Raw genomic sequence first — 20,219 nt, forward strand, 5'->3', positions numbered from 1 at the left:
GTGTTTTCAATTGGGTGCAGTTCTCTGGGTTCACCTCCTGTTACTCCTAGACAAAAGAGTGCATAGCAAACACAAAATTTGCATTATGCACAAGTTGTCCCTAATGTATCTATTGCAATGCAACAAATTTATGTTTTCAAAACAAGTATTGTAGGAGAACTTACTCAATTTCAAATTCACTAAATCAGTACTTTCTACTTTGTCACACTGAGAAAGAAGACTTGCAACTAAGGATACCAAAAAATATCTTCCCCTTCACAAATATACCAAGGAATTACCTCAGGCTAGTGAGAATTTGTGAGGCAAATGTGTGAGAGATTAAAAACCTTGAAAGTGGTAAATAAAATCTAGTAGGCCTAAAATGGAGATGCCCATGCAAAGCCCCATGTCAGCAAAACCAAAAACCTAAGCTAGTCTTTACTTCCTGTAAATGCCAGGCTTGCCCAGTGTGATGGTTAGGTTCATGTGTCAACTTGGCCAGGTAATGGTGCTCAATTGTCTGGTCAAGCAAGTACTTACCTAACTGCTACTGCGAGGAAATTTCATGGACTTAAATCATCAGTAAGTTAACTGCATCTATGACTGATTACATCTACAATCAACTAATGGGATTATCTTCCACAATGAGACACATGTAATCCAATCAATTGAAGGCTTTAAAAAAAAAAGGTTATGATCTCAGCAGTAAGAAAAGATAATTTTCATCTCTATTTCTGCCAGTCAGTCTTTCCTGGGGAAGTCATCGAAAACTTTGATCGGAGTTGCCAGCTTGCCTGACAGAATTTGGACTTGTGCATCTTCACACTTGCATGAGACACTTTTATAAAATCTCGCATTTACAGATATCCTCTGTAAGTTGTTTCCCTAAAGAACCCTGACTAATACACCTAGAAAACCAATTTTAAATACAGGAATCAGTTATCACAAGCTAACTTTCTAATTCTAATGCCAGCTAACTTCCCCCTTCTTAAGCAACCACCTGCTTCCCACTTTGTAAGTCTCCCAGAGTAAAATGGAATTTAATAGCCAATCAGAACACCTCACTTGCTTCCACATGCATTCTCCCTATGTGAGCATCTCTTTTCCACCCCCTCAGTGTAGCTTCCTTCCACTTTCTGCATGGGATACTGCCCGATTCATGAATTGCTCAGTAAATCTGTGAGATCCTTAACTGCATGAAAAGTTTTTCTTTTTTCATAACAAAGGATAGAGGAAAATTAATTTTATATTTTGACTAGGTAGGGAATTAGGTGATTTTAATGAAGATGGTATTGTGCAACTTTATACAATAAAGTAGTAATAACTGCAATGGTTTCAATTTATTTGAAAAATGGACAAACATTTCCATTCCAACTCATGAAAGGCAGTCAACAAAGAAGGGAAGGTGATTCACTATTAGAAAATATATATAGATATAGATATAGATATAGATATAGATATCAGTAGAACGTAAACTCTTTAAATAGAATTTGCTTAAGGGAAAAGATTGTACCTGGGATAGGGGAGGAGGCTTTGATAAGATGACTTCAAGTACTGCAAACTCAGTTTATATCTAGATATTTGGGCTCTAGAGACCCTGATTTTGCACCTATATAAAGTCCTTAGAAAATACAAAGAACACGCAGAAAAGGAAAAAAAAAAAAGAAAGAAAAGAAAAGGAGCATGTGAAATAGCATCTGAATAGTTTTTAAATGTTATAGATCATTTTCGGTAATTGTATAAGAAAACTTTTCAAAATAAAGAGTTGAAATATGTAATTGTTTCATTAACAATCTTCTTCCTGTTTTAATTTCTTACTACTTCTTACTCTTCACTTTTACAAAGAGCAAAAAATAAGCCATAGCTTTAAATTTGAAACAATAAATACTGTTAGAGTTTTGAGAAAGAATTTAAATGAAATTCTTGTCCTGGAGAGTTAGAAATAAGTTAAAACTATTTAAAAATTGTAAAATAATTCAAATTCAACTTTCTTAGAACTTCTTATATCTCATTATTTCAATAAAATTAGAAATTTTTATTCTCTCCTACCCTCTTTTGTCAAAATTTTCTGTTTCACTCTGGCTTGGTTTTAATTTTTCCCAAATTGTGCTCATTACTTGTCTCTGATATAAAGCTTTGTGATTGATTCAAAAATCAAATTTCATGATCCCCCTAGGAAATGAAGCTAAGCAACCTGGGGCAGGTTGCATTCAAAATTTTACCTAACTTATCTCCCAGTATGAACCTTGTTCACTATACTGTTTCATACCCTTTACACCCAAATGCATGCATATGCACGCACATCCTGACATGCAAAAAGACAAACAGACATACAGACACAACCCCAGCTTCCAGGGATGCAAAAGAATTCCAACCACACCAATAGATCTAGTCTCCTCAATATTCAGTGTATTTGCATAGTTAATGTTCCCTGGCTATTTTCAAGCTATTTTCCCTGGTTGCATGTTTTCCCCATAAATCCCCACTATATTATAGTCTGTTCTCAGTAACATTGACTGAAAAATATAGGGGAGGTAAAGAGAAGCCTATTTAAAACATGGATACAATAATTTTTAAATGAGATTTAATGATAGATAATGATAAGCAAGTGTATTTCCCTCCAAATGGCTGTTTATTGTAGATTTGTAAATTACATGGTGCCAAGAAAATAAGAAAACTATTTTTGACACATTTTAATTCAGAATTGCAAATGATTTAATAAAGGCAAAAGTCTAAGCTTTAATAGATATTAATTGATATTTAGAGTTTTTGAGTCCACATATATATTCACTTGTTAACCTGTTGTATTTCTACAGTGTCTAGTATATAGATTTTTAAGTGAATTTATAATTAAATCCTACGTGGGGGTGGGAAGTTGTAATCTTCATGTTTTATTCTCTACCAGTCTTTGGCATTTTGTAGATGTTGATGAAGATTTGTTGAATAAATAAGTAACAAAGGAAAGTATGCATGACAGGTTACAAAATGTGATAAGGTAAGAAGGTTCCTGCCATGCTTCAGGAAAAGCATCAAGAAGAGAAATGATATAAAGAGGAAAGAGGGTCTTGCTATAGTCCTGGAATAGTACCTGACTGCAGCTAAAACAGTCTCGGGAACAGAGTGGAGCTCAAGAAATCACATTGAATGAATGAACTCAGAGTTTTGCCTTTCTATTCCACCTGCTTGCCTGTGGGGCAATACAATTCCTCCTTCCTGGTGCAAAGTGGCTTATGCATGTGTGTAAAAGAGACAGGAAATAGAAAATAGCTTCAGGTCTCTCTCTGTGTATAGAAAACAATGCAGCAATTAGCTGGAGAGATACACTCATAATTGTTTTCTTCTGCATTGACCTTCTACTCCCAAACAAATAATTGATTTATTGAACAAGTATACATTAGGGTCATAATTGAGGTTGCATGTTTTTTCTTTGTTACAAAGGCTAATATTTAAAAATATCATTCCAGCACTAAATCTAATTATGCAGTGGGTCTTAGATATTAAATATCAACTTGCTGTCCAGAAAGAAACCAATTGAATGATCAGGGATCTGTTTATACAACAGAAACACCTGTCCATGTAAAGGTCAATTTTAAATACATTAAAAGGCTAAAAACGTATTAGCTTTTTTTTTGTTTTTTTTTTGTTTTTTTGCCTGACATATAATTGGTTTAAAAGTAATCACAAAATCGCAATTATTCTTCCCAAGTTCACCGGCAATGACACACAGACTTGTCTTTTACCCACACACGTTTTCACACTGCAATCAGCATCCTGTGGTTCTTGCAATCAGGAATAGGTTGGTGAACTCTGAGCTGACACTTCAGATTACTTCAACTCAAAGAGCCGAAGTCAAAATCTATCACAAACACTGTGGATAGCAACCTTTGCCTGCTACTACAACCAAAAAATTTTCTGAATGTGTGTGAGGAAAATAAGTGACTTCCAGGAGTGAGTTCATCTTCAAAATCATCACTCATCAAAAGGAAATATAGCCTCAAATGTAAAAGTCACAATAGGTTTAATTGCCCTCCTCTTGTTTCCTATCAAGTAAGATCATATACTTCCACACTTATTTACTTATGATTTACATTGTAACATCTCTTTATTTTAATTAAATTCTGTCAATGATAATTTCTTGCTACATATAGGGCTTTGTATTTGTGTTCATGTGTATTGAATATTGACAACTATCCTGACGGAATTAAGGGCAGCAATTTTTATTCCCATTTTATACAGGAGAAAAGCAAAGCTCAGAATTGTGAATTGACTTAGTTGGGGCCACATAGATTGTATGTGGTGGAGCAAAAATTCAATACTTTATAAATTTGGGTCCAGTGCATTTCTTCCATAAATGTCTACCTCTCTTAGCTCACCAGTAATTTTATTTTTTTTCAACAGCAGGTGTGGACTTCACGGGGAATACAAATGCCATGTTTCTTTCAATGTAACTGCCCCTTTAAACTGGAAACCTGAAAGCAAACGTAACACCACAATTTCCATTGGATATGCGATATTTTTGCTAATTAATATGGTTTTAAGTATATCCCCATGGAAAAGAATACTTCAATTAACTAAAACCAGTTTTACTAAAAGCAAACCAACTGATGTATTTTATGTATTTCAATTTAGGTAGCTATAGACCGTTTGTGTTTCACTAAACCATAATGGATTATTTATTCTTGGGGTAACCACATTCCTTACCCCATATAAATATATTTGGAAAAAGTAAGCCTAATTTCTCTAGTTTGTTATTATGATCTAAAAATACTTTAAAAGGCTGTGAGAGTCACAATTTCATGGAATTTAATTAATTTTTAATAAAGATCATTAGCTAAAGTATACATTCCTTTTTTATCTTTGTGGAATTTTCACATAAATAAATTCACCAAAACATTTTTTACAAAGTGTATCCCAATGTGGAGATTAGGAATATATCTCTTTAAACCTAAAAGTAATTGTAAGATCCAAAAGCTTTACTGGAAAAGATGTGCTACAGAGGATAGGGGAATATTGTGTAATCAACAAAATCCTTTGACACAGAAGACTGAATTATCTAAATGCAATCAATGCTGAAAACATTTTTCACTTGAATCCTTTGAATATGTTTTATTGTCTATAAAAAAAGTTACAGCAGCCATACAGTTGCTTTCAGTAAGACTGAATGCATTTTCAGTTTATAAAAGTTGCTTCAAATAAGATCAAACACACTCGTCTTATTTCACTGGGCAAATATGATGGAAGTTTTTCACTTGAATAACTGTGAGAGCGAGTTTGGAAGTTTTGCTTTAGTTGCCTAGAAAATTTTTAAAAGTCTGCCAAAGAAGGTGTTATTGTCAGCAGTTTAAGCACTGATATTATTCCATTAATGAACAAGAAAATACTTCACAGATTCTTTCACACAGAGAGCAAGCAACAAATATTGGGCTGAATGAATCAGTTGAAATGAATTATAAGGGGCAACTTATTTTTACGTTAGTTAAAGAAATAAGTAGAAGCTCCAGTTAAACCACATGATATTATGCTGGTAAAAAATGTCTAGAGAAGTATAAAATGTCACATCTCTTAAATTAGAAAAATATGAACCCCACATATATGTCCAAGTATTCAGCAGTTGCTGCAGGTGGCTCTGTATTCTTAAATACAAAAGAAAATTAAGGCACATGGTCTATTTGGAATGAGAATAATTAGCTATAGATCAATCCCAGTTGCATATTTCACATAATATATGTTAATAGGACTATGTTAAGCTGATGCATTATTTAAATTGTATTTTTAAATGCAAAATTATATATTAAATAAGAATTCATTTAGACTGTAGGCATATTGATTATCATAAGAGGTTTATATTTGAATTCATAATGTTAAATTCTTAGAATCCATATTACTAATAAGAACACTAGCAAGCCTAAAAAAGTGGATCATTTTACACAAAGGTTTTTCAAAATTCTGATGCTATCTCCTCACAATATAATAGATCATCATTTAAAAATTTGGCAATAGTATGATTTGAATACTCTTGAATAAAGACCCTCTATTTAAAAAGCAAGAAAATATAAAAAGGAAAGTTCAATATTCTAGAATAAGAGAATGCAAGGGTTTTTTGTTTGTTTGTTTGTTTGTTTTCTCAGATAAAAAGAAGAAAAATTGAGTATCTTTAACCCTAATGCCCCCAGTGATAGGCACGGTAAAAAAGCGGCTTTATTGAGATTAGAAAACAAAGTCATGTGGACAGCCTTGGATATATTCCATGAGTTCCCAGTGAGAAAAAGTTGAGTCAGTCCATCTAAGTTCTCATGGTGCCTGTTCAGTGATCCATCTCTATCTTCCTCAGATGAACATGGGCCCCGTCTAGGGAAGCAGTTTCTATTCTTGCCTGCTCCGGGTCTCTTAGTCAGGGTTGCCTTATGAAAATCCACATAGAATCTTTCTTCTGTCCCTGGCAAGTGAGAACATTTGTAAATGCTGTAAATGCTGCAGCTTCTCAGCCTCAGATAAATTTCACCAATGTCTGTCTATCTATGCCTGCCTTATCAAAGTCAGGGTCTCTTTCGTCAGTCTACAAAGGGCTAAATTTGATTCCGAGCCGGAATTGAAAACTATACTCCAGAATAGGTCACATTCTTAGATGAGACGATCTTAGTGAAATGACTGATATGGGTACACAATTTTTAAAATATGGAGATTATCTGAAAATATATGTTATTTTCACCTGTCTTTCTAAGAACATTGTTATTAGTTTATAATTTTTCACATTGAGATGAAAGGTTTGCTATTGCTTTGTATATGTACCATTTTATTATAATTTAAGAGAGATATAGAATAGAATCTATGATAGTAGTACTTGGAAGGCAAGTGCCGGGAAAGGAGTGGTTTTCAGTTTTTTATATGGATCTTGAATACACCAAAAGATAATTTTACCCAATAAATAAATTAACAATACATTTCCAAAAGTTTCATGATGGTTTTAAAAATAACTACACATTTGAAATTATCACATCAGTTTCAAAAATTACAATAAATGCAATGTCGCAGGACAAGTTACCTGAATATTATAAAATAGGAAATAGTACAGAAAAACTGGAAAATAAACATAAGTTCCACCCATAAAAATTTGAATAGTTTACATATCTAGATCTGAAATCAAAATAAAAGCATACCCTTGGAAATAATAGAGTGAATTTTAAATGTGTATGTTTCAAAGTTTATGTGCCATAAAGTGACTCATAGGAGATTATGCTTTTTGTATTTCAGACAGAGTTATGCTCATCAGACCTCAGATTTGACGTGAAGGGGAAAATGCAGGACATCGTGAGCAACTGTATGCTCTCAGCAAAGGATATAATGGTAGCTGCCCTCATAAATTATCCCTAAGATTGCAGTGCCATTCTGTTTCGTTCTCTCCTCTACAGGATCCCAAACATAATTGAATCTTCTCTATATGATTCTGAACATAAATGAGGCTCCCTACTTGCCAAAAATAGCAGGGTACACCACCGGCTGGACGATAATCAGTATTTCCTCTTTTCTGAAATGATACATGAGTTATATTCTAAGGTGATTTTTTTTCCAAACATAGAAACATTTAAGTGATTTGGATTTTAATATAATAGGTTAATTCAGCATTTATTCAATATGGAGATAGGCATACTCACTGATTATGTGTGCTCAGTTACTCTCTTAGCACCTCATATTTTGCACTGAATTCTGTATTGTCATCCATAGTGTTTCATTTGATGTTCCCTGGTGTGACAGATATGTGAAAGGTTGAATGTTTCCATATTATGCTTCCAAAAAAGAAACAAAGACAGAATTCAGACTACAGTGTGCAGATTCCAACTCTAGTGCTCTTTGTGCTATGGAGCACAACCCATATTCTGAAGATATGTCTTCATTCCAAAGGGGATAGTCACTTCTTAGAAGTATACTTTAATGAATTTTGCAATCTTTTTTTTTGGAAAATATTACTGTCCTTTTTATTTTCTGAAAGAAACAGTTGCAATTATTTGCATAAAGTAGTCACCATCCTGTGCTCCATTAAAATTATTTTGTTTCTGAGAGTGTAACATTCTGCACAACTCATCCTATAAATGAGAGTTCCAAACCAAACTCCATTCGTTTTCTAAGAACACCTGGGTTGCATTTGCATGGTAGAAACAACAGCAATATATTCAATGGTATGTATATAAACAATTGGAAAAATATATCAAAAGCAAGAAAAAGTCTTAATGAGATGAGAAAATTAAACATAACACAAAAGATATTTTAAAATTGTTTACCCTAATGCAAAGTGGTTTGCTAAAAGGTATGGAGAAACAAAGCAAAATAGGCATATTCCTCCTCAAGAAAATGACAATTTATTCATACAAATAATATAGGGATGTGAATAATGATACTATTAGCCGATATGGATATATAAATAACTACTGTCAACCAAACATTGGGTGGTGCCTTGGTTATCTTGAATACATTAACTTTAATCTCCACAATAATTAGGTAAGGTGCTTATTGGTTTCTCCCATCTTACAGATGATGAAACGCAGACTTAGACAATATAAAATACTTTTCTGAAGTCCCACCATTAACTCTTTCCACTAGGCCATGTTCATTTTATAGCATAAATGTGCTTATTGCAGGCCATGATTTGATTAAGGTGGCCCATAAATAAAATATAAGAATGGTTTATTGAGAAGGGGGTGACAAAAGTAACTGAAAAGAAAATATTCAAATATTTTAAAAGTTTTAGCTTCCACATTTCAATAGATTCTTTTCTTGTCAGACACTGCATTCTCCTATAGCCCCCTCTCCAATACTTTTTCTCTTTTGCCCATTGAAAAGAATGTGTTGCAAATGTGAATACTGAACAATGTTGAGGCAACATATAAATTGAGAAATACAGATACATGCAAAGTATTATACATAAGAAGATATTGGATAGATAAAGATTAATTGTACAAAGCCAATCTGTTTTCCATTAGTACTTCCACTTACCTGGTTCATAAGTAAAAAGCTCAAGGTTTTAAGACTGGATTCTTGACTGTGTTTACATAAAGCCATCCAGTGCCTTAAACAAAAGGGCTGTCTCTTTGAGTTTGTACCTCTATCAATCAGCTACATCTAGTAGTCAATCAAGCTGTCACCTGGAAAGATTAGCTCAGAAATGCTTGGCAGGGCTGAGGGGGATGTGAAAGACAACAGACCATTCTGACGGTCATAACATTGTTGCTCACTTAGATTTCAGTAAGTGATGATATGAGAGGGCACTGAGCCTTTTGAGTAGGTGGAGGTGGTCAGTAGAACAGTAATATAAAAGTTCAGTTAGCCGGGGAACTGCTGCTTAAAAGGCACCATAAATATTCAAAGAATAAATGTGTGAATGCATGAATAAATGCTTCAGGGATGTGCAACAAATGTCAATTGGAGGCCATAACTGGGCTACAACTTTGACATATATATATATTATATATATATAATATATATAATATATATAAAATAACTTGTACATGTTACATGTGTTATATATATAATATGTATGTTGTGCTATATATATAAAATATGCATATATTATAGTATAGACATAACCAGGGTACTTTTTTTTAACCAAAAGAAGCTATTTATATGGCATATTTGCTTTTATTTTAATTTTCTGAGGTTTTACTCTTACAACTTCCATGCAAAGAAGGATTGGGGCCAGAAGGCCCTCAACTCTTAATACATTAGCTACTCCTCCTTCGGATGAATGCTTCAACGTTCAACGAACTAAGAATGACAGTTTCCTGCGGATCTTTTGCAGGCACTGGAGGCAAAGATTACCTGTCAGTAAATTTCAGTGGACTCCGTGGTCCTGTACATGCATTCGTGTACCCAAACATTCCCAGTAGGAAGGGCTTTATTTTTCCTCAAAAGAATACCCCATGGGCCTTGTTACATTCGGAACAGTTTCTTTACAGTTCACACTCTGTTGAACTTTCTTAGTTGTCATCAATTTCAGAGGAAAAATTAAGAATTATTTTTAGCAGCACAAGAAATTAGAATAAAGTGGGGAAATACAGTGAGAAAAATAGAACAAATCAGTGAAAGAAAACAAAAAAGGATCAAGAAATACAAAGAAATCAGATAGTAAGTGTGGTCAGGAAAATATCATAAATAATAGGAAAAGATAATGAGTGGTAGAGATACATGAAGGGGTAAGACATATGGCTAGAATCCTATTCACTTTTTCAAAGTGTATTGCCTTGTATTTTTGAGATTTCTCTGGTTCGAAAGTGGGAAAAGTATGATTTAAAAGATGGCTGTGTTTGACCAGATAGCTCTATGAAGAAAGGACAATTCCTAGGGGAAAAAACATCCCTGCCTTCTGTGTTTCTTGGTGAAGCACGGTGCTCCCTGGATGTGTCAGGAGGACAAAACTGAGGCAAAACAACAACCTAACACTCTGCATAATAAAATAATTGAGGGTTTTTGTTTCTGTGGAGCACCCTGGAAGATGTTGAAAAAAGATGGAAACATGAAAAAAAAGGTCCAAAGAGTGAGGGAGAAGTACCTCTGTGAAATAAGAAAGCCAGTGCAAATTGTTTGTGACATTGGTTAGTGAAGAACTTAGAAATATTTAATTTTCTGTTTCAAGTTGATTCCTCTTTGGCATGGATTCTAATTCTTTCCCACATTCTCAGAAACTTCAATAAAATTCTGGTTTCCCCAGAAGTCCTGTGTTAGCAGCATTCTGAGCAATGAAGACAATAGAAGTCAGTTCTTTAGCAAGAGTAGATAGAGGGCTGTAGCCATTAGAGTTAAAAATTAAGCATAGAAGCAGCCTCTCAAGTGTTTTGTTCCATCCCCTTCCCAAATGAGGAATCTTCATAACAACTGGGGAGAGCAACGTGTCTTCCCATATTGCATGGGACAAGACTTTGAGCCATTTTAATTGAATTTTAAAGGAAAGACTCTTCCCAGAAGGTTTAAGAGTTATGCACATAAGACCAAAGATAAGGGAAAATTAGAAATAGAGAGGAAAAACAGAGTAGAGAAAAGAAAGCTTAAAGGCAACTATTTTGTGAATCCTTTCTTATCCAGACATTCAGCCTATCTGAATTCACTATGTGGAAGACAAGAAAATTTTTAAAATAGAGACATAATTATGATAATGTAGCAACCCGTGGCCTGAGCAAAACAGGCCTGCAGATCTTTGGTGCACTGCAGTCTGCATGACCTAGGCAGCTAAATGTTTAACCTATTGTCTTTCTAAGCCAGTAAAGAAAAAAAAAGGGTAAATTGACCTTAAAATGTAACTTTATGCAAGCAGGCAGGAAGTGAGAGGCTCTTAGTCTCACAAAAAGAGCAAAATGTAATAGTTCAAGTGCTATTCTAGTCCTTCCTGCACCACCCCCCAGGTCAAAGTAAGCTGTTTCTGCATCTATGCTCCCCCCACCCTTAGGAAGGCCTTTGTCTTAAACCCTTATAAAAGGCCTTCTGTGCTTTTTGCATTGCTCGGTCATCTTCCCCGTGAACGCATTTCCTGCCCAGCCTGAGAGAGCCATCATGAGCTCTCCATGACTTCTCACCCTGTAAGTAAGCTCTGAAAAAAGTTCATGTATCAGAAAATGCTCATTGTCTTCTTAGGCCTTTGGACTGGCATGGCCCTCATGGGCTGTGACAGATAATAATACAAATGGTCCTTCCTACTAGATACTGCTGTCACTTTGGAACACCCTCCCCCTTTCATAAGTCCTATTTTTATTTTTATAAAAGTAAATACTGAAAATTTTCCTTATGTCACAGAATGTAATAAACATTTTAGAATATGCAAAGATGATTAATGCAGTGTCTCAAGGAGTTTGCATTCTAGCAATTCATTTTTCAATTATATACACATCAAACATGTTGTTCTATTTCTCAGGAATAGTTTTCTTACGCCCTCACAACTTACTAAAGATTTTAGTCATTCTGATGCCCCAAATACTTAGTTTTCTAACAGCTGCTAATCATTTGTGAAAATCCTAAATTAGACTGAAGAAAAAATATTAAAATCGGTGTTTATGGAAGACCAGGGGTGAGTTATATTATATACAATATTATGAAGATAGCACAAATTTTTGAAATATCAAAAATTTCCATATTTTTTTCCAGAAATTTTATAAACTAAATTTTAGTCAGAGTTAAACCACATGTTCATTCAAGAAAGAAAATTAGGAGTATGTGTCTATGTATAAGACACACTGTCGGTCACTGGGTGGAGACAATGAAAAGGTGACCAGGTCCATGTCCTAAGGTGCTGTCAGAGTGGAGAAGAAATTACAGATGAGCAAAAGGAGTATTTGCTATGTTTTAGGAGGGACACAAATAAGAGGCTCAATGATCAGAGACACATTAGTTCAAGTTAAGGAGTCTGGAGCCTCAACCAAAGAAGAAGTAAACTTTTCCCTGGGAAAAGCAAGCCAGGATAGAGTAATAAACTAAGGAAAAAAAAAATGCACAATCATGCTTGGGTGAAATATAGTATAGATAGGAGTGGGAGGTTAAAAACTATAAGGGAAGGATTATGGAGAGAAACTAGGGTTATTCTAGGGTTGTCTAGATTTCATTTTAAATTCTTAAGATATTTGGTTAGGGAATAATCTCAGAAAGCCAGTGAAATCACAGTGCCTTTCATGCTAGGGCAAGGAAGAAATAGCCTCTTAGAAAAAATTTAAAGAGATAGGGAGGAACAAAATAGAATTATTTTGTAATTGCATTCCATGAATTATGCTTCATTAGGTTTAAAGGCTGAGTAAGTAGCTAATTATCAAATAGCCAGTATATGCCAGGCATGCTCTTGGCTAAAGACATCAATACAAGAATGCCCAGCATTTCCTTCACCAGTTGCTACTGAGGTGCAGAATACATGGAGTGAAGTCACAAAAGAAGGATCAAATAAAAATCCATTTAATTTTACCAGGAAGAAACAAAACACATTGCAATGAACCAGCAATGATTCTTATCATTTTGATGTATAAAGACATCACTATGCTTTTATCATCAATACTATGATTATTTCCCTCCTGATAATATCTGGTCAATTTTGTAAAAAAAAATTGATGTGTGTACAAAGCATATTCAATTGGTTTTGTTTGTTTGTTTGTTTATCAGCTGTTAAGTATAATTTACATGCTGTAAAATTCACTTAAGTGTACAATTCAAGCTTATTTAACTTCAATGATTCCATCTAAGGGTAAGAAAATAGTGTAATTAACACAAAACATTAATCTGTAACTTTGAATTAGTTAGAACTCTATTCATACCAGTTCAGTAGATTTTATTAATTCTGTTAAATCAATAAGTCATGATGATCTCACTGCTACTAAGTAGGAGAGTTATCTCATGTCCTCAGTGTCTTTAAAATACTTGACTACCTTGTGATGACAGTAAAATTATTTTTAAAACATGCTTTCTCAGTGGTATTTCAGAGAAAATATCCTCTTGGTCCCATTTCCTGATTCAACCCAAATATCAGAAAATAATTAAATTTTTAATATTTACTTAAATAGGAGTAGCTATGCTCCTTTTGAAGGTTAGCATTGGTACTAGAATGTAAAATTGTTAGCTGTATGTAGAGAGCAGTGTAGTCTCTCTGAATCACGGATTTGGGGTTGATAGGAATGAAGAAGTTTTCGGGAGCCTGTTCTCACCAGTCCAGGCAATTCTGTGAAAGTGATTTATAGGTCCTCAAAGCACATTTCAAAAAGGCTCCAGGTTTTACTTGGCATTGTATTGGTCTGCATATAACAAATAACCTTACCAGGCTTACTTCACTGGATCTATCCATATATGTGACCATTGGAAGCAAGTGCAGCTGCTGTCTTAATCATGTGACAACCAGGAAACGAGACACAAGTCACATATAAAAGATTGCTGTACAAAAGGATCCCAGTGAAGTTTCTGGATCATGCCATTTTAATTTAGCCCTGTAATGCATTTCTGAATAAGCTTCATTCTCCTTTTGCATTACATGACATATGATTGTTTTGGCCAGAAATAAGACAAGGAAAGGGAGCAGAATTCATATTTTTCTAGGAAAAAAAATGTTTATAAGTGGTTGACTTTGTTCTCAGTTAATTTCATTTTCATAACACAATATTTGAGGACTAAGGATTTGTTCTTTGGCAAAAAAAAAAATTCCAGTTCAAGATATAACAATTCCCCCCAGTGATTATCTATCACAAGATGTAAATAATACGAAATATTTATGTGACAACTAAATTCAAAAAGAAATAAAGTATGGAAATCTCAATAAATCATTCATCCACTTTGGCAAAAAGTTAAAACTAATATGTGAGCAGAACAAATAATACACCTGAAAGTATCATTTTGTGTAATACACTCAATTTGTTTTTAACAGAGAATATTTATTTACTTTGCATGAATATGCAAAGGAAGTAGGTTTTTGGTTTTTTGTTTTGTTTTGTTTTGTTTTCTGGCATGGAAATAAGCAATGGCTATTCAAAATAATGAAAACCAGTTAATTCATCTTCAGTGAATCATTTACATTACGTTAAGAAAAGGAAGAATATTTTACTTATGCTAAAATAATAATGCCTTTTATAGAAGTGTACACATCAATAAAAAGCACTGTTTCCTTTTTCTGCACCACGAACCTGCACACAAATCAAACATCAGGGCACTAACCTGTTTTAGGATCTACGGAGAAGTAGGGTTGTCCCTGGAGAATGCTGTAAACTACACGAGCACTGTTCCCATAGGTAGGGTCATCCGCATCCGTAGCTGTCACCTGTAGAACAGAGGTACCTGTGCATTCAGGAAAATAAATTTTAGTTTATGATGGCATTTAGCAAATGCTTAATTTGTACACATATAGAGAGTATGCTGACATATCTATGGAGAGCTATAATTGATGAGTCCTACTAAATTTAAATCTTGAGCTTATCTATCAAATATACTCCTTGTCACTTTTCCCTGCCATCAAAGTACTGACTGAAGCTCCATAATAAAATATGCATTCATATATATTTTCTGTGGCTCTGTATGTGCTGATAGCATTGTGGAGGGTCTCGTTAGATCCTCATATAACCAGAGTTAAGTTGAACTGCTGTGCAAGAATCAAATAGGTGTTAAATAAAAGGTGAAGTTAAATGTATGGTGAGGGTATATATCGCACGCTACACAACTACTCAGAAAACTGGAAGTGGAATAGTTTTTGAGTAGGTGGAAAGGTGGTTGAGTTGACACCAAACTATCAAGCCATCAAAACAGTCCTTTTGAGTCCTTTTCCATTACTCACATTCTTTTTATATCTTACCTGGACTGTTGAGAATCCTAATTGGTCCCCTGGCTCCTAAACTCACTACTTTATTCTCTTCTACCTAGAGCTCACATAATTATCTTTCTAAGATGGGTATCATAATATGACTATCACACTGCTATTTTGATGATTAACATGCATTTTAAAATAATTTACAAATTTTAAAATATTATATTTGAGGTACTAAAATTAGTGGAGCCATTATGCTGGTTTCTTTACATTTGCATTTTTAAAACACAATTTGCATAATTACACACATCTGTATCATATTTCAAGTATTCTGAAAATAAAATCAATCTATTAAGGCCTATACAACTTCATTATAGAATTAGTGGGTAAGAGCTCTCATTTATTCATTAAATGCACTTGATGAATCATCTAATAATGAATATTATTCAACCTAACTAGAAAAATTCTACCTGCTATTGTGGATTATGCATCAAATAAAAACATTTCCATTATTTTCAGTGAAGCGACGTTGTATGAGATATTATATTCATTTTGGTACTGCAATATGGAATCACTGATGATTTTCAATTTCTCAGTTCATTAATTACTTCAATAATTTTGATATGAAGAACTATTTAAGGGTTAAAGTTTACACTTCCATGGTGAAGCTTAGAAACAACTTTGGGCAAAGCTTGTTCTTTTTCTTCAAGTGATCCCAGGAAACTTAAATTAAGAATTAAGAAATAGTATGCCAAGTTCAGCTGACAATCCTTATTCACAGATTATAAATGTACATGGGTTTTTGATAATATATTATTATGCACGTCTTTAAATTGTGTTTGTACATTAAGTTTCTAAGCACAAAGATGATTACTTATTACCCACATTCAGAAGAGGAAGACAGTGTTATGTCAAATTAGGAGCTAATAAAGCACAATGTCCGTACCACATGTTGGTAAGGTTGTTCAGAATCTGATCACTGATACACCGTCGATAGAAATGTAAAGTTTGGCAGTTTCTTATAAAACTAAACAAATGTTTGCTATCTAGCCCAGGAATTTTACTTTTGGACATTTATTCCAAAGAAATGAAAACATATGTTCACAAACAGAAAACTTATAGATGAATATTCATAGCAGATTTATTTGTAATAACCCCAAATCGGAAGCAACCCAGATGTGGTGGCTTCCAATGAGAGTTAAACAAACTAGAATACATGCATTACATGGGATATTACTCAGCAGTAAAAATGAAGAAATTATTAATAAATATAATGACTTTGGTTAATCTTCAGGGAATTTATACTAACTGAGAAAAAGGCAATCCCAAAAGGTTACATACTGTGTGATTCCATTCATGTACCATTCTGGAAATGACAACTTTAGAAATGAATAACAGATCTGTAGCTGCCAGAGGTTGGGGGAGACGGCCTGGAAGAAGTGGGTCTGGTTATAAAATGATGACATGAGCGATACCTGTGATGTTTGAATTGTTCAGTATCTTGACTGTGGTAGTGGATACACAAACCTGCACAGGTTATAAAATTATACAGCACTACACATGCACAACATGCACACACACACGCAAATTTGTACAAGTAAAAATGGGGAAATCTCTAAGATTGGTGGATCGTAGCAATTCAATAAACTGCCTAATATCTTGTACTGTGGTTTTACAAGATGCAAATGGGGGAAACTGGGTAAAGGGTGCCAGAGAGCTCTCTGTATTATTTCTTATAACTGCATGTAAATCTACCATGGTTTCAAAATTAAAAGCTAAAAAAACAGCAAAACACAATGTCTTCTTACCTCAATGCTAGTCCATTAAACGTGAGGCTTATTTAGTATTGTGTTTCTACCTTGAGTTTTCACATTATAGCACTAAACTTTCTCATTTGATTAAAAGTTAATTTCCACCATAAATTTTCCAGAGCTGGTCACATGCAAACTATCTCTTCCTACTAAGCATAATCAAAGGTAAAATTAAACATGCTAAAAGATCTGTGGCATTATTTTTTGCTTAATTACTTTAGCCTTACTTCTTTGATCCAATACATATTTTTCTGATGTATAACCAACCATTTTAAAGAGCATTCCATTTTTAGAGTAAAATATGCTTTTAACTGAAAACAAAATTGATTAAAAATCCTATACATGGTAATGAAAAAGAATTATAATAGGAATAATTCTAGGTAACTAAAAATCCAAAAGAAGCTTAAAGCTTATCATAATTTTAGTTGTCTTGCCAGAATATTTAATGGCCATATCATAAAGTATTTGAGGCTAATATTGCAATTCATATAACATGATCACATATTTGCTAAATGGCAAGCAGGAAACTAGCCAAGATTGAAAATTAGTGGCAGAAAATTGAAGAGCACAGGTAACATTTATCGGTTTAAGTATAAATTTTGACTCTGTCTTGATATATGGGCTTGGTGTTTTCAGTTTGCTTAATTAGTTTTCTAGTTGAAATTCCATTTTAATTTTGCTTTTATTATTTTCCAGCTTATAATTATCATAAATGATTTATATATTTTTAAGTTTCTGTGTCATGAGATACCAGGGATAAAGGTACTAAAACTATGAGTTGGAAAAAGCCACAATAATGAACATTCTCCTTAAATATCCACCTTAATTAATTTTCAGTGTCTCAACAAATTCTAACCAGGCATGAATATTTAGCAGTAAAAGATGGCTTGAAAAAAAACAGATTTCCAAAAGTTTATGATTACTTAAAACTTTAACCAAATTTCTTTCTTTTGAAGACAGTTTCTGGTTAGGTAGGCTCTCCCTGTGCTTCCATGTATGCATTTACCATAACTTCTAACATGTTGCTCTGGTGAGAACTGTTCCTGGGTCCATAACGCATTTTGAATAGTTATAACATATTAAAGATTTCTCATGTGCTGTTACCGGCACTTGCAGCCTACCCACTATTCATCTCTCTAATTTATTCAGAGAATACCACCAGATAGACATTGCCACATAAAAGCTTGTTTGGAAGACATTTTCCTTGGAACCTCATTGAAGAAAAAATAATAAACTGTATAGTCATGTTCCCAGATTTGCTTCTAAAAGTCTATCAAGACCATCATGAGGCTAAACAATTGAAAACGTACTAATTCAAATCTTTGATCTGATAGGAAAAATGGTGACAGTTCTGGGACTCAGGGAAGAGAGAGCAGTATAGAAAAGACAGTAAAATGCTGGACATTAGAAACCAGGCTGGTAAAATGCTCAGGTTCTGAAACTAGCTTTGGCTCTGCAATAGTGATTGAAGTCTAAATGGTTTGTAACATTTAAAAAGTAGTCCCTGAACTACCATTCCACATTAAAAACAGGAAGACAAACAGTGTCAGATCACACCTCATTTGCTCATTTTTCACCATGTGAGGACAAAGAGTGCCCCATTTGGCTTGATGTGTCTAGAAAAATCCAGCCCTGCTAGGGGAAAGAAGAGCCACCTGGGTGGGGTAACAAGTGAAATAAGGAAGAAGGAAAGGAGAAGGCCCAGGAGTAAGGCCAGTGTGAGAAGTCGCATAACCACAGTGATGGCTGGAAGCAGCAGTGAGCAGTGAGCAGAGCAGGACAGGGTGCAAGTGACAAAGAGAAAATATAAAACTCTGGACTGTGGGTCACAAAGGATGGTCGTCAACAGCTACATGCACCTCAATGTGGTAAGTCTAGCAGATATTTGGCAATTCATTTGCACGTGATGCAAGGAAGAGCAAACAGATCACTACCCATACTGCACTCCAGTGGTGTCTGATAGTGTCAGGGTGTCATTTTGAGTGCAGAGATTAATGGCTGAAGGGAGTGGACGTACATATGCAACATCATCCCATACAAGCCAGACCTCCACAAAATGCAGCAGGGGTGGTGATGTATAGCAGGCACAGAAGAGAAAGTCTTTGTCCAATGGTTAAAGGGTTTCTTACCAAGGAGACTTAGTATGGGAGTTTCAAGCTCAAAGAAAAATATATTCTGATTTTGCTTTCTTATTTGAAGTCTAGAGGAGAAAATTATAAAGCCCATGGGTGCATTCAGAAATTCTTTTACATTAGAAAACAAAACACCTTTTTTACATTAAAAACAAATAATCTAAAAAAAAAAAAAAAGACTTCTTTATGGTGTATTAGAGATCCAGTGAGAAGAAATTAAAACATTTATTATCATAATCTGCAACAGTTCTTTATCTGAATCTGGGAAAAGAGATTGAAGAAAGAAGTCACAAAAACACATGCAAATTATGATGGATAGTTTCTTACGCTATTAGGTACCAGATGTAGTACAAATGAGATAAAATCAAGTTATTTTCACAAGTAGATAAGATTAAATTAGGTATTGATAGTTGATATTTTTCTAACATCAGGCACAGCTAGTGATTTGCCTGCTGGCATTTTAAGGTAAATTAATGAGTCATTGGTCATTTTAATGCAGAATTTTTTCCAAGGTTAAAAGCTAAAGTAAGCTAAGACGGTGGCAGCTAAGACGGTGGCATAGAGAGGATGGGAAACTAGTTAATCCCCCTGGAATAACTAATAAGCAACCAGGAACAGCTAGTAAATAATCTGGAATAACTGCAGAGGGACAGACGTGACTGTCCGCTCATCATACAGCAACCTGAATTGAGAGGAATGCCCAAGATAGCAGCATAAAATCTGTAAGTAAAAACTGAGGATCCAATCTGAGTTCCCCCTCCCCCCACAGCCCAAGCTGCAAAGCCTCCTGGAGCCAGAGAGCAGCTCTCTCCCAGCAAGTGAATATAGCATAGCTGAGCTCCAACTGGGGTTTTAGTTAACAAGTGTGGACTGCTTGATACAAATCCCCAACAAGCAGACAGAGGCTTTGGGTGAAGACTGACCTTGGAGAGCTGGAGGGTGGCCATGGACTGGCCCTGAAGGGGGCTTTCTGTCCCTGTTTTGGCTCAGTGGAGAAAGCCTCAACCATTTTTAATTCCCAGTGCTCTGACCCAGACAAGGGTGGAGATAGCACAG

The 20,219-nt window shown here is 34.5% G+C and overlaps 1 protein-coding gene across 3 annotated transcripts in view; it reads right to left on the reverse strand.

Annotated features, from left to right (window-relative positions):
• The window catches only part of CDH18 (cadherin 18), a 510,079-nt gene that overhangs the window by 199,390 nt on the left and 290,470 nt on the right, over nt 1-20,219 (reverse strand). For all 3 annotated transcript variants that reach the window (XM_037799297.1, XM_037799296.1, XM_037799298.1), the window contains one exon: nt 14,638-14,757. In XM_037799297.1, the coding sequence (XP_037655225.1) occupies nt 14,638-14,757 (120 nt within the window). The remainder of the gene's footprint in view (nt 1-14,637; nt 14,758-20,219) is intronic.

Source organism: Choloepus didactylus, chromosome 11 (assembly GCF_015220235.1).
Source record: "Choloepus didactylus isolate mChoDid1 chromosome 11, mChoDid1.pri, whole genome shotgun sequence".
Lineage (NCBI taxonomy): Eukaryota > Metazoa > Chordata > Mammalia > Pilosa > Megalonychidae > Choloepus > Choloepus didactylus.